At 61.0% G+C, this 20064-nt stretch overlaps 1 protein-coding gene across 2 annotated transcripts in view; it reads right to left on the reverse strand.

Annotated features, from left to right (window-relative positions):
* Positions 1-1233: 1233 nt before the first annotated feature.
* Positions 1234-20064, reverse strand: part of VAC14 (VAC14 component of PIKFYVE complex) — a 100903-nt gene continuing 82072 nt past the window's right edge. Inside the window, exons 15-19 of one of the 2 annotated variants that reach the window (XM_026011639.2) lie at positions 10805-10979; positions 9260-9378; positions 7993-8072; positions 6025-6175; positions 1234-1854 (exon numbers count right to left, since the gene is read on the reverse strand). In XM_026011639.2, coding sequence (XP_025867424.1) covers positions 1692-1854; positions 6025-6175; positions 7993-8072; positions 9260-9378; positions 10805-10979 — 688 coding nt within the window. In that variant the 3' untranslated portion in view covers positions 1234-1691. Of the gene's footprint in view, positions 1855-6024; positions 6176-7992; positions 8073-9212; positions 9379-10804; positions 10980-20064 lie in introns of both variants that reach the window. The other variant, XM_026011640.2, reaches the window with a different exon arrangement.

The following is a 20064-nucleotide window of genomic DNA, read 5'->3' on the forward strand; positions in this document are numbered from 1 at the left end:
GCGGCGCGGGCCATGGCGCGGGGGGCGGCGGCGGCGGCGGCGGCTGGCGGCGCGGCCTCGGCGCGGGCACTGGCGGCGGCGGTAATCGGAGCCGCGGCGGCTCGGGCGTCACGTGGGCGCGGCGGCGGGGGGCGGGGGGCGGGGCGCGCTGTGGGAACGGCCGGCGGGGCGCGGGGCGCGGGGCGGTCAGCGCCCGAGCGCGGCCCTGAAACCCGAGCCCGGCGCGGCCAGACGGGCCGGGGGCGGGCGGGGGCCGCGGGGGGGCCTAGCCCGGGGGCCTGCCCGGCGCCCTCCCCCCGCCCGGGGCTCGGGCCGCGGTCTTCCCGCGCTTTTAGCGGCCGGCGGCAGGCTGGGCTCCCCCGGGGGCGTCCGGCGGGCGCGGCGGGGGCGCGGGGGGCGCCCGCCTCGGACGCTTCGTCCCCGGCACGACGGGCCCGGACGGCCCCCCGGGAGCTCCTTGGCTGCTTTCCCACGCGGGCCGCAGCCACCGCGTCGGGGGTCGGGGCGGGGGGCGGGGGGCGGGGGTCGCGACCCAGTCGGGTCGCTGCTTGCTCAGCGGCGGGGCCGGCCCGACCGAGCACAGGTGGCTGCAGCCTCCGGGCGCACGTGTGGGGACGCCCGCGCGCGGCCCTGGAGACTCCCGGCACATCCCTCCCGCCCTCCCTGCGCAGAGCCGGCCCCGGGGAAAGGCCCCCCCGAGCTCGGTCTCCCCAGCCCCAGGGGCCACCTGGGAGCTCATTAGACCGAGGCTGGGATCAGGTGGACTCCGGCCCACGGCGGGTAACGAGGCTCTGAGCCTGAGCCGCCAAGGTGGGCACCTGCTCCGGCCCTGTGCCGCTGGGCCCGGGCCTTCACCTCCAGGGGCCGCGGCCTGCAGCCCTTTCATTCAGAAACTCCAGCTTTGGTTCATCTGTTCATTGGGTATGTGGCCCGTTCCCACGGGGGAATCCGGTGGGAAGGTCGGAGGAGGTGCCTGGGAAGGCAGGGTTCAGGGTTTCAGGCCAGACCAGTGCTGGGCGGTCTCCAGGACGCGGTGGGTCCTAAAGGCGAGAACTGGCACCTGGAACACCCCATCAGGGGCTGGGCGGTGAGCAGCCTCTCAGGTGCAGCCAGCACTCCCTGGGGTAATCCCTGGCACCAGCGCCCCGGGACAGGCAACGGGGTCCTGGAGCAACTGCGGGCATCAATCAGGCGGGGAGCAGGTGCCAGGGGAAGGAGCAAGCAGGTGCGGTGGAGGGTTTTCTGTCATTTCTTTATTAGGGCAGGGGGTGTGCCATCACATGGACTTCTGTGCTGGTCCCTCGGTGCAGACAGGTGCGCATACTAGCAGGTGCGCGAGTCAGCACGGGCCAGAGCTGTGGGCTCTGGAGAGGCTGGAGAGGTCGAGCTCTTTTGCAAGAGGATATTAGAAAGAGACCAGTTCCAGAGAATGGGGCGGCACCTGAGGCTTCGGCCCCACCCTGGTGGGACGCCGGCTCGGTGAGAAGGCCGGGGTGCAGCTGCCTGCCCTGGCGGCCCCAGGGGCTGGGCTAGGAAGGGAGCTTGCGTGGACAAACTCCGCCCCCCGCCCGCGCTGGGGCCCAGGCCCCGCCCCGCCCCCCAGGCAGGTCTCCGAGCTCCTGGGGAAGGGGCCTGAAGACCCTGAATGCTCCGTGGGGCCGCTCCTCCGGCCCTTCTCCATGCCAGGCCCGTCAGAGGACAACCCTTCGGTCCAGGTGGTCCCCGCGCCCACTCCGCTGGTGTCTCACTTCCAGGTGCTTCTTCTGGACCTTCTCAAAGTGCCGCAACAGCTCTGCGTAGTCGATGCTGGGGGAATCTGCTTTCTGTGACTTGGGGGTGGCCTGCGGACTGTCTCTGGGGGGAGAAGGACTCAGCATCAGTCTCAGCACACACAGGAGGGAGCTGGGGGGCAGGGGGCAGCCCCAAAGTAGGGGAGCCCGGCAACATCCCCTCCCCCTCGGTTGCTGGGACCAGTCAACACTGCCGCTTGGATAGGGTCTTCAGTCTCTGGAGCAGCATCTCATCGGGAAGCATTTCCTGTTTACGACTGGCTCTCTTTGGGGTGAAAGCCAGGGCTAGCAGCCAGCCAGGAAGCCAGCTGGGGCCTGGAACAGGGTCCAGGGAGAAGGGGGAGGAGGCAGCCTGGCTCTTTCTCTGGGGCAGGACTAGGCCTGTAGACAACAGGGACTGTCTACTGCTCAAGAGTCTCTACTGGGCCTTCCTCTGGCTTGGCAGGACATAGATTTTTGAGTGTTGGGGTCCAGAGGCCTGTGGTCATTCCCTGTTCCTGGGGAAGGAGAGCTGCTTCCACCACCGGGCATGCTGACAATCTCTACAACTCCTGTTGCTACCACCCTCCCTGGTTGTTCTGTACAGCTGCACAGGTTGTACACAGCTACAAATGTACGGGATGCCCTCCCGGGGTCGTGCAGTGTAGTAACCCTGTTCAGCTTGCCCCAGGGACTAGATCCCCTTGGGCCCTGTTCCTAACCACCCCTCCAGTGGAATCTCAGGAAAGTCTGCTCCTCTCGCAATGTAGCCTCACTGGCTTAGGAAACAGATCTGTGTGGGCTGGAAAAGTATTTGCTTCTAGCTGCTGAGGCCTGGTGGCCCTGGTAACAGGGTCTCACGAGGGCCATGGGCTATTCACGAGAACCCTCTGAGTTCATGGAGAGACCCCAATATTGGGGCACACACAGCATCTGAGCACACGAGCTCAGTAAGCCTGGATCCGGCTGTAACACGAGCACTTCCCAGCCATTTGACCTTGGACCCGGGACTCTGTTTCCTCATCTGTAAAGGGGAACTGCCACAGGAGCCACCATGGGGTGGGTGGTGGTGAGGATTCCTTCAGATTCAGCATGCCAGAGCTTAGCCTGGTGTCCAGCCCCAGCCTAGGTGCCCACGGGGCAGCCAGTGGGGCTACAGCTCTGCCCCTGAGGGGAGGTCAGAAAGGGCCCAGCAGCCCCAGGCCTGCTGTTCATCAGCGGCTTAGTCCACTTTGGGGGAAACGATGGTTCACCCAAAGGAAACCCACACCAATGAGCTCGGGCCCTGATCGGCATCTCTGACTTGGCTGTGAGGGCAGGACCAGGGGCAGCGGGAACCTTTCCCGCGGTCAGGATGCCATGTGGAGCTTGGGGATGGCCCCCACACCCCTACCCACTGTGTTCCCTTCCTGTTGAAGATGCTCCACCGAAGACACTTGGATGGTGGCTTGGCCGTTGCTCTCCCTGGCCTCAGGCAACGTTAGTCCAACAAAGAGCAAGAGAAGCCAGGTGGGGCTGGCCCTAGCGGGGGCAGACTGTGAGCACATTCTGAACTCTGGCTGCTGTATTCAGCAACCCTAGGAATGGGGAAGGGGCCGCCCTGTCACAGTAACTCTCTGGTCCAGGTGTCACTGCCCTGAGAGAGTAACCTGGGCTTCTGAGGCCACGTGTGACACCCTGCAGCTTAGAGCTCTAGCCGGGCACTGGCCAGGTGCTTCCTCAACCCAGTAGGCTGACATGCGGGAGAGATCCGTGGGCTGGGAAACACGAGCCCAGACAGGACACTGGCGAGTGTCGTCGGACGCTGGGTGTCCACGGGTCTGTACACCGCTCCCCTCAACACGAACGACAAGCTCAGGCGTTAGGTCCCGAGGTAGTGCTGAGGTGAGGGGTTTCCATGGAGATGCCAACAGTGGACAGCAAACCTGGGTGACAGGCACAGATGTGGCCAGGGGAGTGGGCCATACCTTGCACCCTCTGGGCCCTCACAGTGGCAAGTAGCGCTGCCCTCAGTGACTTGGCCTCCCTGGGCTCCTCCTGGCCTGAGGCTTATGAGCAGGGAGTGGGTCCCGGAGGGCGGGGGCAGGGTGGGCAACACACTCTGCCAGGAGCGGAGATGGGATTCCGGTACCCAAACCTGGCCCTCTTACCTGCCGCCCCACCCACCCACCTGTCACCAGGCTAATGCCGGTGAGCAGCCCCAACTTTTTCTTCAGGGGATCCCCCCTGCCTCACTGAGATGGTCTCTGGGGAGTGGCCTGGAAGCCTCAGAGGGGCCGGGATCTCCGAGGCCTCCTGGCGCCTTGAGCACATGGGATGAGGGATGGGTGGCGGGTGCAGAACCCCCCAGCTGTTCCAGGCTTGCAAGCCTGTCGGGCAAGTCAAAGCCGGCTTCCAGCTGCCTGCCCCTCCCAGGCTGAAACTGTCCCAGTCCCCCTCTCGAGGGGGTGGCTGTCCCTCTATGCCCAACCCTGCAATCTGACCTCTCCCCCAGCTGTTCGCAAGGCCCCCTCCCTGCTCGATTTCTCCCTGCCCATCCTAGTCCAGGCCTATGACCAGCCCACTGACCAGAGAACCCAGAGGCCTCAACCCCTTGGCCCGAGACTCCTCTGACTCTGACCACAGGAGGCTGGGAGAGAACCCTCTTTCCCCAGCTTCCGCCTGCAGATGTGTTGTACCAGGGCCTGGAGCGTGCAGGGAGAGTCCTACTAACAACGCAAGCTTTACACCCCCACCCCAAAAAGGAGATGCTGTGTATAGAGCTCCAACAGGGGAATGGCCCTGAGCAGCACAGGGTCTGTGGGCAGGCTGGGTGGGGGTGGGGACCAGAACCAGCCCTCCCGCCGCCGCCGCCTCCTCCCCTCCAGCCGCACCTCTCCTTCTGAGTGCCTGCCAGGGTGACCCTAACGCCCCCCCTGACACTGGAGACACTGCTGCAGAGGCCAGGCCAGTGAGGCACACTGTGGCTTCAGGACCTCTGGAGTCCCAGGGGTTAGAGGTTTTCTGAACAAGGGAATCTAAGGGCAAACCCAACTCCCTGCTCCCCTGGGAGAGTACATGGGTGTCACTATGAACAGCTTCGAGGGTGCCTAGCCCTGCCGCCCCAGAGCTCTGCTGTCTGGGAAGAGGGGTGGTGAGGGGGCCACACCTGCTGAGGACTCAAGGCCCTCCCACCGGCCCAGGGTAGACAACTTGTCAGGTGGCCCACACCCAGGCTCCAGAGAGGCTGAGCTGGATGGGAGGGTGGTGGGAGCCTAAGCCCAGGGCTCTGGAGGGCACAGGGGCTTGGGTCCGGGGCCTCAAGCATCAGGCAGGCCAGGCCCATTTCGAGGCCGCCTGCATCAGTCCCAAGGGCCCAAACCCGAGGCCCTTCTGGAGAGTGAGGTGCCAGGCCTGCCAAGTGGCTCTAACAGCCTGGGAGGGAATTCTAGACACATAGGGCATCTGATGCAAGCTGGGTGCGCTCCATTCAGCGTAAATCTTCTCAGTGGCTCTGCTTGTTTCCATGGTGACCTGACAAGTGAAATTTTCCATCTCGGATGCCAAATGCCTGTGGATGAGGCAAAGCCTCCAAGGGTTACCAAATATAGACACAGCCCAACAGGCTCTGGAGGCCGGGCCAGCAGTGGGTTTGGGGTGGGAGCCGGGCTGGACCTCCACCCGCCCCCCCAACTCAGGGGGCTACAGCTCCTGCCTGGAGGCTGCCATGCTGGGCTGGTGGTGGAGGCATGCCCAGGACCTGTTCTTCCCATGGGCAGGACTCTAGCAGGGTAGTCACGGGGGCATCCTGCCTCCCACCCCACCCAGGATGGGGTTGGGAAGGTCACAGGGACACTGGGGTCTCCCTGAGGCCCAGGTTGGAGACTGCCAAAGATGTGGGGAGGGGAGGGCCACCTGAAACCTGGCTCTCCTATCTGCCATGGGACCAGACATCATCTCTGACCTAGGACATAAACTCCTCCTCCACCTTCTCCTGCAGTTTCTCTACAAGGGCATCGGTTTGGGTGACTGGCATGCTCTCATTTTCTAGATTAACTCAACCCTGACTGCTTACCCTCTGCCACCTTATAAATACGCCCAGGACCCCCGACCTGGTGCTCTGAGGCCTCAGGTCAAGTGGCGGTGGGGTGGCCAGTGTCCACAGTGCCAGACGGATGTGATTCTGAGGCAAGGGAGACCCTTCCAGGTCTGACCTCTCTCGGTGACAAAAGCCACAACAGAGGCAGAGGGTGGCAGTCCCCAGCCCGGCACTCACTCGGTCTGTAGCAGCTCGGGGTTGGGCACACACTGCAGCCGGTGGGAGAGCAGCTGGAAGGCTCCGCTCTGGGGCAGCAGCATGAGCAGGCCGTAGAGGGCCTTGATCAGGTACGGGTTGTTCTTCACGTCGAGCAGCTGCAGGCGCAGGTCTGCGGCAGGACGGAGGGTAGAGATCGGGGGTCAGGCACCACCCTGGGCTGCGCCTCGGCCTGCCTGGGAGAGGGGTCTACCCTGGGGAGGGCTGGGCAGGTGGTAGCGGCTTAGAGCGACGGAGGGGCTCCTCCTTGGCCAGACCTGCCCACCCTCTCTTCCAGCAGTGCCTCTGCTGTCCCGGGATGTCCTCATTCTTTCTTCCTGCCCACCCCTACCTCCACCTGGTCATCTGTCCTGAGAGTCACCTCAGCCTGGTGCCCCCCAGGCTGCTGCTGGGCCTTGTCCCTGAGCCCCTACACTCACTGCAGCCTAGTAATGAGGGGACCCGGGGCCTGTAGTGTAACAGATTCCCCGGTCTGCTCTGCACGTGCCAGCACAAGAGAGCTATAAATAGAGTGAGCAGGAGAGAAAGACCGGATTAGGACAGCTTTAAGGGAGGGCAGGATGCAAAAACGCTTGTGTGTGTGGCTAAACACACGCCAAGCTCAGAAGTGTCTGGTAGGTGCTTCTGGAAAGCCACCTCAGATACTAGCCCTGGGCGTACCCCACCAGATAGGAGAGGTGCCCCTGGGCCTGCCCAGTACCTGTCCCAATTAAACAGGCCCACGCTGCCCTCCTCTTGAGCCTTTCTGGGAGAATCCTTGGCTCCTGCCTTCTTGTATCTCTAAGGCCCAGTCCCAGACAACCTTTGTGGACGATGAGCCACAAACTTCTGGAAAGGCCATGTCACCCCAGCAGCAGCTGTGTGTGTGTGGGGGGGAGGTCTGGGTTGATGCTGGAGCCAGAGCAGTCAGGTTTTGCTGCCCCACCCCCAGCCCTCCTCTTGGCACAGGGAGCAGGAGCCACCAGTGGAGACCTGAGTAGTCATCTCTGGGAAAGCTGGGGCTGTGCGGCCAAGCCAGTCCCCAAGGCGGGGCCAGGCAAGCCAGGAGCGGGATGGGTGCCGAGCAGGCCCAGGGTGTGTCTGTGTGGTCCCCCCCACGGAGCCCTGGGCCTGGTGAGGAGGTGTTTGCAGCTCCTTCGGGGTCACGCTGGACCTGGAGGCCCTGGGGGAAGTGAGATGTCAGACCAGGGGACCACTTGGGACAGGCTTTGATGCACACTGCTGGGAACAGGGTCTCCCTCCTGTTCTCGGGTCTCCTGCGCATCCACCAGTGGTGGAGGTTGTGTGGAGTAGCTTGGGCGGGTGAGAGGTGCTGCCAGAGCGCCGGGGGCCGGGGCAACCAGCTGGGCAGGAAGGAGGCTGCCGGGCGGGCTGCCTCCCAGCCTCCCCACCGTCCCGTGAACACAGGAGTTTGATTCAGCGGGCTGCCGGCTTTGGAGGGCAAGCACTGCACGTGCCGAGGCGCCAGGAGCTGCGCTCGCCCTAGCCAGCTGCCACTCCGGCACGTTCAGCCTGGATGTTACAGTCACACAGTCGTGCCTGGGCCCCCGGCAAACACCGACGCTGCCTTGCAGTGAGAGGAGCGGGTGGCTGCTGGGCATGGAGAAGCTCCTGCAGGTGGGCCCTGTCCCCGGCCTCGGAGAGCCATGGCGGAGGGCGCCGTGCCTGGGAACAGCTCCGGGACAGCTGTGACCCCAGCCCCCGCCGCGGAGACATTCTCGGCCTCAGGGTGGGTTTTGCCGTGCGCTCGCCTGGGTCCACAAGACCCACCTGAAGATGCTCGGCCTGATGCCGCACGGAGATGCCGCACGGACGGGGCTCCTTGGCCCTGACTTACATTCTTGACATTCTAGGAATCATCCCTGGGGTGAGCCCCGCCCCCCTGCAGAGGCGGCCCCCCTCCTGCTGCACGGGGAGCAGGGCTCTCACATGTGAAGATGGGGCACTCGATCAGCTGCACCAGCTTGTCCACCTCAGTGAGGAAATCCACCGTGACCTCCAGGTCCCCGCTAGCCGGTGGGTCAAGGAAAGGCTGACCACTGGGCGGGGACGGGCCCTGTTGGGGTGGGGGCAACCGGAGAGCTGGGCCCCAGGGCCATGTTCTTCCCACCTGAGCCGTGGCTCTGCCTCAGCACGAAGGTACACACAGGACACCAGTCTATTTGGCGCTTTGACCTCTGTCCCTCTAAATGAAAAAGGTCATGGCTGTCTCTGCCCCCCCACACGGGCACTCGGGTTCTGCCCCGTGGCTCTCTCCTCTGTGCCCTCCCAGCTCTGAAAGGCTCTTATCTCAGCCCTGTAGCCTGGGGGCGGGGGGCGGCTGAGCAGGAAAGGTCCTCTTTCCTCCCTGAGTGGACGCCTGTCAGCAGGGCCAAGGTCAGGGCTGCGGCACGTGTGTGGCCTGCAGTCCTGGGCCAGGCCAATGGCTGAGAAAAGCAAAGCTAGGGCATGGAAGGAGAGCAGGAGCCCTCAGGGAGCGAGGAAGGCCACACCGACCCTCAGTGGAGGAACCTGAGGGCCCCTTTCTCCTTACCCCTAACTCCTGGTCCCACGAGCAAAGGAGGCCCATTGTGCATTCTAAGTAGCTCCTCGATCCCGGGTCACACGCCAGGCATTCAGAGAGAGGCTGGTTTGCTTCAGTGTTTTAAGAACTGTGACCAATCTGCCCATGGATGCCTTTCACAGGCCCTGAGGCATGCCGGGGGTGTTCACTCTGGCTGAGGCCTCTCACCCAGCCTGCTTCTCCCCTCTGCGTCACTGCCAACCTGGGTTCTCTCTGGTTCTGTGGCCCTAGAAGGTCCCTGAGCTCCTCCCCAGAAATGCTGAGACACCAGAGCTCAAGCCCGCAGGCCTCACCTAGCTGCACCCACTGCAGTCCACCTGCCTTCCCCATTCCTGTGGTCTCTCCCAGCCCCCGCCCTGGGGCACCCCTCATGCTGGATCCCTGGCTTACAAGGTGGGCAGCCCTAGCCACAAGACCCAGATGACCCTGTCTGTTGCCAACAGCACTCTCCAATCCACCCCTCTCTGCGCCCTCGAAGGTCCTGATGTCACAAGGCCTGGAGGCAGAGCAGAAGGACAGGGGGATGGGGCAGAAGCGTGCCAGTGGGGCCTGCCACCTGGGCAGAAGGGTAGCACTTGGCTCCCGCCTGTCCCCCAGTGGCTGGATAGGAAGGATGGCGAGAGCGAAGGATACAACTTCTGGATGAGGTCGTAGGCGTGCCGGTAGTTCTGGGTGAGGAAGCACAGGGATACCGTTGTGACTGGGTTGTGGCACCAGGAGCGGTACAGGCAGCAGAACAGGTTCTGGCTCTCCTGAGGGGGAAGAGGTGTGAGCAGCTCACAGAGCCCCCACTCCTGCCCAGCCGGGGTCCACGTGGGGCCTGGGATCCAGGGGCCCTTGCGCTGTGCCGGGGAGCCAGCTCAGCACCCAGGGCTGTGTTTGGCAGCCCAGCTGGGAACAAGCTGTCACAAAGGAAACGCTGACAGCTCCTCCTCAGACCCTGTCATTACTCCCGGTCCCGCAGAGCCACGTGGTGGTGGCTGTGAAGGCCTGGTCAGGCGTGAGCCTGTCCTCTGCGCTGGCATTTCTGCCCTCGGCAAAGAGCAGCATTGTCCTCTCCAGATCTCTGTGGTCCTGGAGCCTATGGGGCTGGGAGGGCTCGGCCGCGGGGAGGGAGGAAGCTTCCTCAGGGCTGAGGCTCTCCAGCAACCTCCCGTCTCATCCTCAGATGCCATTTCCTCCCTCCCCCGTGGCCCACCTGGCACTCAGGAACCAGCCCAGGAGTGAAGCCCACACCCAGGGAACCCCTGCACTGAGGAAAATTATTAAATCCTCTGCAAACGTCTGGAAAGAACCACAGGAAGAAGGCAGAGGTGTGGCCTGGATTATTCTGAGCTGCCTGGCCCCAGATGCCCTAAAGTAGGCTTGGATGTCCTTGAGACTCTCTGAGTGGGAGTAGAGGCAGGGTCTGAGCTGGGAAGGAGGGGGTGGGGTGCAGAGACCACAGCCCACATTGGGAAATGAAGAGCCACCAGCCACCCTAGAGCCACCAGCACATCCAGAATAGCAGCCATTTCCAGAGGCCCCTGGAAGCTCAGCCTCCTGCCCTTGCCCGGTGTCTCCAGGGCAGGATAGCAGAAGGGTGAGCACCTCCCTGCTCTCTCTGAGCAGCCCCGGTGGGTCCTTATCCCAAGCCCGGGCCAGGCAGCACTGTGACAACCTGGCTTAGGATAGGGGGCCTTGTGAGACAGATGTGTTCAACCGTTGAGAGAAAGGCCAGAGCCAAGGCGGAGGGTGGGGAGAGCAATAATCCCTGATGTCCAGCAACGGTTATAGCCCAGAAGCCTGGCTCAGACAGGGTGGTGTGGCCTCGAGGGCACAAGCCACTGGCTCCCAGGAGCCAGTCTGCTCAGTGTGTGAGGGGGCAGTGCTGGAGTGGGGGGTGGGGTGGCAACAAGTGGAAAATGTATGGTCTCTGGCGGGTCAGGGAGGGCATGTGGACCCTAGAGTCCAGAGCCTTCCCTGGGCAGAGACCCCTGCAGCGGGTGGCCCCAAGTAAACTGGCTCTGACTTACTGCCATGGTTGGCATTCAGTAGGCAACCCAGGCAATCTCAGATTTCATCCCATCTCCCCCCTTCCCCCTGGGAGCCTCCTGGGGTGAGGGGTGTGCTACTGTGGCTCTGTGCCGTGGGTACACAGGATCGCACCCGGGGCCCGAGCCTGTGGACGTGGAGTACCAGAGTCTTCAGGTCCTTGAGCTGGTTCCTCAGTTGGAAGAGCTCTGTGGAGGTGAGCAGGATGGTGTTGAGCGTGTGGACCATGGTTGAGGCGAACTTGAGGTCCTCCTCTCGGAGCAGGATGTCTGCCATCGAGTGAAAGATGTTCTCTGCATTCAGCAGGAGGCAGAGCTGCCTGGAAGAGAGGCCGAGTGGAGGTCAGAAGCCTCTGGGCTTAACCTAGGAGGTCTCTCCCCGGTCCTGCAGCATCCTGATAGAACCTGCCCTTTCCTGGGCTTGGCCTGGGACCCCAGCTCTCGGGCCCGTGGGGGACGGTGGGGTGCTGCTCACACTGGGCCTGGCTCCATGCCTTCCAACACTGCTCACCCGGGCCCAGCAACCCTGGAGCCCACTGGCTGGACTGACTTCTCTCCCCTACCTCCAGCCCCAAAATGGAACTCTGTGAGCAAAGGTGGGCCTCCCTCTGCCTACCACTGTTGCCACAGAAGCCCCGGGTTACCTTTCTGATCTTCCACAGGCCACAGCAATGCCCCCCACAGGCCGAGGACTCCCTACCCCTTCCCGCCTTTACTTTTTTAGAGATCATTTTCATGGGACAAGTAACACTGCACCGGTCATCTAGGTACTGTCCCCCTGCCCGCCATCCTGGGGTCAGGAACTTGTTTTGTTCACAGCTGCCAGCCCCCCACCTGGAGTGCATGGTGCCTGCTATGACAACCCTGAGTTTTATCTTTGCTGTTCAGAAAACGAAACTCTGGTGCAAGGAGGCAAAGTGACTTGACCAAGGTCATGGGATGAGTTAGGGCCACTTCTCCTTCCCACCATCTCTCTAGGAAGTCCTGCAGGGATAAGGCTCAGGCTGTGTGGAAAGGAGTCTCCATTCTATGAAAAGGAAAACAGGAAATCCAGAGAATGGAGAAAAGCAGATTTTTCAGGGTCCCTGGGCCAAGACAAGTGAGAGACAGGTCTCAAGGACAAGTTCTGAGGAAGCCTGCTGACTTCCCTTCTTTGCTATGGTGCTCACAGAGGCTCAGCCTTGGGGGAACAACCGGTCCCCCAAGGAACAACAGGTCTTCCTGTTGGGAGTCCAGGGATCCCACGACTCCTGCAGACTGAGAAGGACCAGTCAAGGATCTGGCAGGTAGGCCTGGAGGAGGGTGTGTGGCCACCGAGCTCCTGACGGCACCAGCTCAGCATCCCTGCCCTGTCTCCCCTTTGGGGTCCGCATCTGCTGGCCTCACTTCTAGTCCCTTCTCCTGGGAAGCATAGACTTGGACTCAGGCTTGTGGGGACAAGGGTCTGGGGCCTCAAGGTCTAGTGTGCTGAACAACATGAACCACATTTGGAGCCAAGATGCTGGACGCATAGCCATCCTGGGTCACTGAACTCACACTAAACTCTGCATTTCAGGGTCTGGTTTCCTGCTTCCCTCTGAATACCAGCCATGCCTTGGGGCCAGACAGCAGAAGATTCTTCCCACCCCGGCTCCAGAAAAATCCCAGAGCATTTGGTAACAGAGAGGCCAAACCACGAAGTGCAAACACTGGGCAGGCCGTCTCCAGCCCAGGCCCAGCTGGAACCAGCAGCCTTGGGCAAGAACGCAGCAGAGAAGAGGAACAAGGCTGTTGGGGGGATGGAGCTGGACGGTGTGGGCTGGGCTTTGCCATCGCCTGAGGGGCGCCCCTGCTCACCTCTGTGTACCCAGAGCCTATGTCCGCCCAGCTGGGTGACCCCTTGTGTCTGTGCCACAATTTCTTCACCTCCTAGTTGGGGGTAATCCCCACCTGCACGAAGGGGGCGACTCAGAGGAGAGCGGCTCATGTGGGGGTGTACAATATGTGGCTAATGGGATCCCCATTCAGTACCCTAGTGGTACCATGGGTCGGGGGGACAGGGGGACAGCCAGCTCCTAGGAAGAAGCCTGGCCTTTCTGTGGAGCACAGACAGTACTCTTTTCCCTCCTGGGCCTCCCACTCCTGGATGAGCCCTGTCTCCAGGGCCGTGGGATAGAAATGTTCCAGAAGGGCAGGCCAGAGAGGAAGGGGAGCATTCTGACAAATGGTCACAACTGCCCGTCGCCTGCAGCTGCTGCCGTCTCCATGACAGAGGGGGACAGCTGAGGCTCTGCCGGGCAGCGCTCTCCAGGGACCAGGGGGCACAGGGACCTGTGGTAGCCGGGGAGTGGGGGTGGCGCTCTTACGTGAGGACAGCTGGGGAGGTGTGGAGGGGAAAGCAAAGGGGGTGGTGGTGAGCACAGGCAGGCGCCAAGGCCTCCTGGTGTTCCTCAAACCTGGGAACACTGATGGTGCTACAGAAGATCAGGGATAGAGTTTTCTAGAAATGCTCCTCTCTGACCACCAGTGAGAGCACACCGACCTGGCTCTGCTCCGGAGTGCACGTGCTGTCTCTCACTCTCTTCTGTGTCTCTTGGTGGCCATGCCTGGTCATGTTTTCAAGGCCATCTCTAGATCTGGATCAGGGCCCCAGCACAACTCTCTGGCTCCCCACCTTCCCATCTCAGTGAGCAGCGTCACTGCTGAGGCCACCCAGTTGCTCTGCCCAAACCAAGGAAGCAATCGGCCTTGATGCCCTGGCTTCTCTCTCCAGGGCACCCGCCAGGCCGACAAGTGTTGGCCACCTCTCCTGGTCAATTCCAAGCCATCTCCTCACTGTCTCCCTGCTGCTTCTCCCACCCCTACAATCCACCCTCCCAGTGTACTGCCCACCGGGGCAAGCCCTGGAAGTGCTCATCAGAGCACACTACTCCCTGGTGCTTTCCCACTGGATCGAAGCAAACCCCAGCTCCTCACCATGCCTCTAGGATCTCCTATACTCTGGTCACTTCTCTCCAACTTCAGGTCTTACCACTTCTCTTGCACTCACAACAGGCTGGCCCCTTAGGCTTTTCTTCTGTTCCTGACCTCTGCTGTGGCCTGGAAAGCTCTGCTGAGGCAACAGCACGTGGCCAGCCTGCTCTGGCCATGGAGGTGTCAGCTCCAACCCCAGGCCCTGGGGAGGGCCCTGCCAGTGCACCTCTCTTGCCACCACCAGCCCTTTCTAAGGAAAGTCCCACGTCTTTCTGAGCATTTCTCACTACCTGCATCATCTGGGAGGCAGACTTGTTCACTGGGTCCTGGCTGTCTCTCCCTCTAGAACGAGAGCTGCAGAAGGCAGGGCCCTGCCTGTGACCCTCATGAGGAGGGCCTGGCACTGAGGAGCTGCTCAGTAACCACTGCTGAACGTTACCGCATGGAGGAGCAGTGCAAAGGCCCAGAGATATTCCTGCGCCCTGCTCCGGTGCACCACCTTTGCTCATCCTGGGCAGGCCCCTGCCTGCTGTGTACAGCTTGTCCGCAGACAGTAGCTTCCCAGATGTCACATTTCCACCCTTATCACCCATGGCCCAGCTGGGGGCCTGTCCAGGGCATGTGGGAGGCCGGCTCAGCTCAGAAGACCCCTGAACCGGCGCTGTCAGGACACAGCCACAACACGTTGCACCAAGGAGCCTCCCCCAAGCTCTACTCATGAAATCCCTGTAGGAGAAGGCAGAGGAGCCAGGAAGGGCACCCCCCCGCCCCCAGAGAAGCAGGGGGTAGTGGGGGGCATACCCTCTAGCCTCAAAGCCCCACTGTGCTCAGGACGTTTGCTTCAGCAGGGCTGTCCTGCTCCCCACCCCTGTGGCTGGGCCAGGGGACAGGGAGGTTCTCAGAGGCAGGGGCTGCACCTCATCTCCTCTTATCCAGCTTTTGTCATCCTGTCCCAAGGTCACCTGAGGTTTGGGGAAAAGGAAAACAATACCCAGATGCTGGGTCACGAAGCCTCCAGAAGGCAAGAACAGTGAAGTATTAGCTAGTGCACCGGGAGCTCTTACCACATGCCAGGCACTGCGCTGGGGGTGTTACGTGTGCCCCTGGGGGGATGGGCAAGGGGCGATGAGCCTAGCTCATGTCTTTGTGGGCTCACTGGGTCCTGGGCATTTTAGGGGGCAATCTCGGTAGGCCACCTCGGTCGTACCCTGGGGGGGGGTTCTGAATTCCTGAATGGGACACTGATTCCGCTTTCCCAGTAAGAAGGGGGGGGCTAGGGGGAGAGGGAGGCACCCAACTTTTCACTTCAACCCTGAGCCCATGAAATGGCCTGCACAGGTGGCCTCCAAGTCTCCAGAGGCCCAGACCCAGGGTCCTCCTGTGGCACCTCGCTGAGTCCTCACACGCTGCGGGGTAGGGGGTATGACTCACTCCACACGGAGAAGACCTAGCTGATCGGGGGAGGAGGGAGGCCCTGACCCAGAGAGGCCACTTCCAGACCTGAGTTCCTGTTCCTACTCTGCCTCCCCGGTGCCCGTCCGTGCCCAATGGGGGCCTGGCAGATGGCTGCCTCGCAGGGCTGCTGCGTCATCACTTCTGCTGAGCCCCGGCCCTCCTGGGCTGCCTGCCTGGCTCTCAAGCACAGCATCAATAATGGAACACAGCTTGCAAGCGTTAAACATTTGCCTGTATTTTTTAATACCCGTATTAAAGTACTATTCATCACGAGACAGCAGCTTGGAGAACTGGGGACGCGTAGAGAGGTGAGGCAGGAGGAAGCCTACGTGGGTCCTGGGAGGGCAGGACCCACAGACCCGGCTCGGGGCTGGAGGGCAGGGGTCCACACACTTGCGCCCTGGGGTGGGGCCTCTGGCACTCAGCCACTCACCTCAGGCAGGAGGCCCGGGGGTGGACTCCGCCTCTCCTTCCTCCAGCCTCCTGCACAGCTGCTCCCTGGCCTCTGGGCCTGGGATCACGCTGGGGAGCAACCAGCCTCCAGCCTGACCCAAGAGAGGGACTCCACTTTCCCTAGTGGATTGAGATGACACTGCCTTGCCCAGGGAGATGGCTTCTTTGGGGGTCACTTCAAAAGGCCAAGGTCTATAGCAGAGCCAGAGGAAGGCACTCTGGAGCAGGGCCTGCCTGGAAAGGGCTGCACCACACCTGCCAGGCTGGTGTGAGCTTTGTGTCACTGTCCCGTCAACCACTAACACTGGCCAAGCATCCTCGTGCCCCAGGCTCTGACTCTGAATGGCCACCAGCCTCAGTGTTGTCCCACAGTGGAAGATGCTCTCCTGAGCCACTGTTTCAGGTGATATGTGGGCCAGAGCAGGTAGGAGGAGGAAGGTACCAATTAGCCTTACAGGTGGCTCGAGACTGGCTGGTCACACTCCGAGGCTATGCGCCCAGGCTGGCCAGGAGGATCCCGCCTATGAGGCAGCAGCTGCTGCCCGCTGCATGGGAGACAGGCATGGGCACAGGCTGGCTCCTGCTAGGCCAACCGGGAGCCTGGCACTGTCCTTTACCCTCTCCTGGCAGTGAGAAAGGGGCCACATGCTGCTTTTCCTCCAGGGACCTGGACAGGTCACCAACTCAGACAAGGCCAAGACTTGGGTTGGAGGAAGAAACCCACCCAGTGGCTGTGTGCCCCTGTCCCCGTCAGGGCTGTGTGCAGAGCAGGAAAGAAGAGGCCATTGCCACTGTCTGAGGGTGTGAGGTAGGGGCTGCTTCTGCCTCCAGATGCCTCTCTCCAATTAGCCAGCCCTGTCCCCCACCGCCTCAGGGCCTGGGCAGGGCAGGAGGGGTAGAGTTCAGCAAAGAGGAAGACTATTTTGGTAGTGGGAGTGGTAAAAAGAGGAGAGTGAGCAGTTCCTTTCAGGACAGCTGACCCCCAGGGCCTGGGGAAGGCCATGGTGAGCCCAGAGGAGGGGGGCAGCCGTTAAGTGGACTCCTTCCCAGGGCCAGGCCCACCTGCAGGGGCAGAGGCTCCATAGGAGGGTGTGGGCCCTGGAGCGCAGAGTCCTCAGCATGGATACCTTTCTTGGGGAGGAAGTGCTCTGGCTCCTTGCCATGCTGTGCTCTGGGGAATCTGAACCCTGCCATGTGGCTTGGGGGAAGATGTAGTGCTTCTTCCCATGGCCCCACTTCCCTGTGCCCTCTGGAAATGACCAGCAAAGTTACCAAGGTCAGAAACTGTCCTCCCCCTGCTTCGCTGTCAGCCGATCCTTCCTAGGTCCCTGGGCCATTTGTAAGACACTCATGCTGGTTCCCTCCTGTGGCTCTCCTCCACTCCCATCCCCAAGTAAGGGCAGGCTGATGCCCCCCCCCCCCCCACCTCACTGTTCTGACACAGCCCAGAGTGGAGGGCTGGCTGGGGAAGTGAAGTGAGCTAAGCTACACTCACTGGGGGCTGTTGCCCTCCACTCCCCTGCCCTCTCCTTCCACAAGCCTGGCTTTTTAAATAGAGATGGAAGCATAAGCAGATGGTGTGTCTGACCCTCGGAGGGAGTCCCTAGGGTGAACGTTCAGCCCAGAGGGTCCAACAGCAGTGGGCACAGCCCACCCCATGGCGACTCAGCCCAAGGCTACTGGACAGGGATGTGGGAAGGGCACCAGAGAGATTCAAGTGAACTTTAAGGTGAGGCCTTTCCTATTCTTGGCTGTCCTCAGCTAATGAGAAGGCCACCAGCACAGGACATGAACAGCTCGCCTGATGGGGAGAGACTCTGGACAGTGGCATACTTGAGTGGAAAGAGATGCCAATGCTGAGACAGAAGCTGCAGATCCACCTCCCACCCCCAAACTCCCCCCGTTGCTATTCATGCCCTCTTCTTGCTTCAACCCTCCTGCCTCTTGGTGCCAACTGCTCTGTGATGAACACAGAAGTCGGAATTAGCCTTCAGAGAGTGGGCCCCGGCTCGTTAACACCCCCGTCTCCTGTGTGATCAAGGGAATGAACCCTCTGGGCCGCCCAGACCCAGGAAACCGAGCCATTAGTGTCACATGGGAGGTGGGCGACATGGCTGATCCATCCGGCACCTCCGGCTGGGCTGAGCCCAGTAAACGGCTTCCCAGATAGAAACAGGGAGGTCTGTTTGTGGCCCCTAAACCACCTGCCCGATGCTGCCTGGCCCCACCTCCACCTCTGTGCTCTAGCATCAGGAGTCCTGCCCAGGCAGGCCAGGCCTCCAGCCACACTGGGCCACACTGGACATGGCTTGCGGCTCAGCTCTCTGGCAGGTGGTCTGGGGAGGGGATGGTTAGTTCTGGGGTGGAGAACACCGTCTGGCTGGGGTCTCCAGGGTGACTGGACAGGCAGGCCTGGTTCTAGGTCCCTTGCTGAGGCTAAAACTGGCTGCTGCCTCTGGGGAAAGCACAGGATGGGGTGGGCCCCCTTGGGCCTCTGCAAGGTGGCTTCAGTGCCAGGCCCATGAGGGCGAAGAACAAGTTTCAGGTACCTCTTGTGCAGGTGTCCTTGGCAGTAGGGCCAAGTCATTTCTTTCTTTTCTTTCTTTCTTTCTTTTACTTACTTACTTTCTTTCTTTTTTTCTTTCTTTCCTTTATTTACATATTTACTTTCTTTCTCTTTCTTTCTTTCTTTCTCTCTCTCTCTTTCTTTCTTTCTTTCTTTCTTTCTTTCTTTCTTTCTTTCTTTCTCCTTTCTTTCTCTCTCTCTCTCTCTCTTTCTAAGATTTTATTTATTTATTCATGAGAGACACACAGAGAGAGGCAGAGACATAGGCAGAGGGAGAAGCAGGCTCCATGCAGGGAGCCTGATGTGCAACTCAATCCCGGGACTCTGGGATCACGCCCTGGGCTAAAGGCAGGTGCTCAACTGCTGAGCCACCCAGGCGTTCCATGGGCCAAGTCATTTCTGCTCAGAACCCTCCCCCGTCCCTCTAGGTGGGCCTCCTTCCTTTGTCTCCATCCCCAGCATCTGTGTCCTGACTGCAGGATACACGGAGGTATGGGCCCTCACTTCTCTCCTCTGGCTGTGGTCCATATGCCCTCAGTAGTCTAAGGCCAAGGGGACATGGGCTGTCCCAGGAGACGCCGGGAGTCTCACAACCATAACTCCAAAGTGCAGCCTGATGTCAAGTATAGAAAACACAGGAGCCCAGAGCCACTGCCACCATTCCTGCTGCAAAGGTCCTCCAGCCTTGGCCTTGGCCCTGCCCCTGCCCCTGCCCAACAGCTGGGATCCTTTAGGAATTTAAAGAGAAAGCGGCCTTCAGGTCAGAGTAACATTAGAACGGGAAGTAGGAGTAGCCTCCCATCTGAAGTTCAGAAAGCTCCAGAGCCACACTGCCCCCACTTCTCCTCATCCCACCCCGCCCCACACTCCTCTTCTCTTCTAGCTCCCAGCTTCCCAAGTATGAAAATTGTAAATCTGTTTTATTTATTTCAATCAATCCTCAGCAGTGTGCCCCTCAGGGCAGAGGCAGCCATGGTAACCCTGCCAACTCATGCCTTAAAAATTCATCGTGTTTAATGCAGTCGATGTGTCTGATACGTTTAAAAGTTTCTTTGCGGGGTGGGGGGTGGTGGTGGTGGTGGTGGGAGGAGGCACGATGACTTGTTTTTCTGGGTCTTGCTGAGAGCTGATGGAAAGGGATGGAGGGAGGGGCACAGCATGACGGGGAAGAGGAAGAAAGGGGTCTTTTATCTAGTTAGTTCTCTGTTGCTCTATTACAGAGGAGCATGGCCAGGCTCCTGGGGGCCACAGACACCCGGGCTGGGCTCATCTGGAGACCTCCAGGGAAGGCCTCATCTGGATGGGAGCAGCTAAGAAAACCAAACGGTCTCTGCTGCCTTGTGGTGAGCCAACCCCTTTCCAGGGGCCAAGATGAGTGTGGCTCTGAGCCAGGAGAGGTGACTCCCGGCTCATACACTGCCAGGGGGGTCAGGTGGCCCTTTCTACCATGTGAGGGGTTCCACTCACTTAAGAGAGAAGCTGTCTCCTGCACATGGCCCAGCTGACAGCCTAGGCCCTATCTGCCCTGTGCTCTGTCAACCTGGCCAAGCCTGCTTCCCAGTGTCCATCCTTAGAGACCTCTCCAGTCCCCTTCAAGCCTTTGACCCCTCTCCTGCCTCACCTTGGCTAGTTGCCCACAATCTCCTTCCTCAAGATCTGCACAGTCCCTCTGAGCTTCACCTCCCAATATTTGCTTGTGTGTCTCCTTTCTTAACCTCTGCTTCCCAAGGCAGAATGTGTCTGGAACCACATGAGGCCTGGCCCAGGGATGGATACTTATGGAACAGGAGATGAACTGCCAGGAGGAGCAAGGTGGCTTGGATGACAGCTCTGGAACTTGGCTTGCGTGAGGAACTGCATGCTCAGGAGCCAGGGGGTCAGGGGGGTTTGAACCCTGCGGGGGGGGGGGGGGGGGGGTTGGGGTGGGCGGTAGGGTTGTGCAGCATCTAGTTCTGGCTGAAGCACTTACAAAATTTGCC

Source organism: Vulpes vulpes, chromosome 12, assembly GCF_048418805.1.
Source record: "Vulpes vulpes isolate BD-2025 chromosome 12, VulVul3, whole genome shotgun sequence".
NCBI lineage: Eukaryota > Metazoa > Chordata > Mammalia > Carnivora > Canidae > Vulpes > Vulpes vulpes.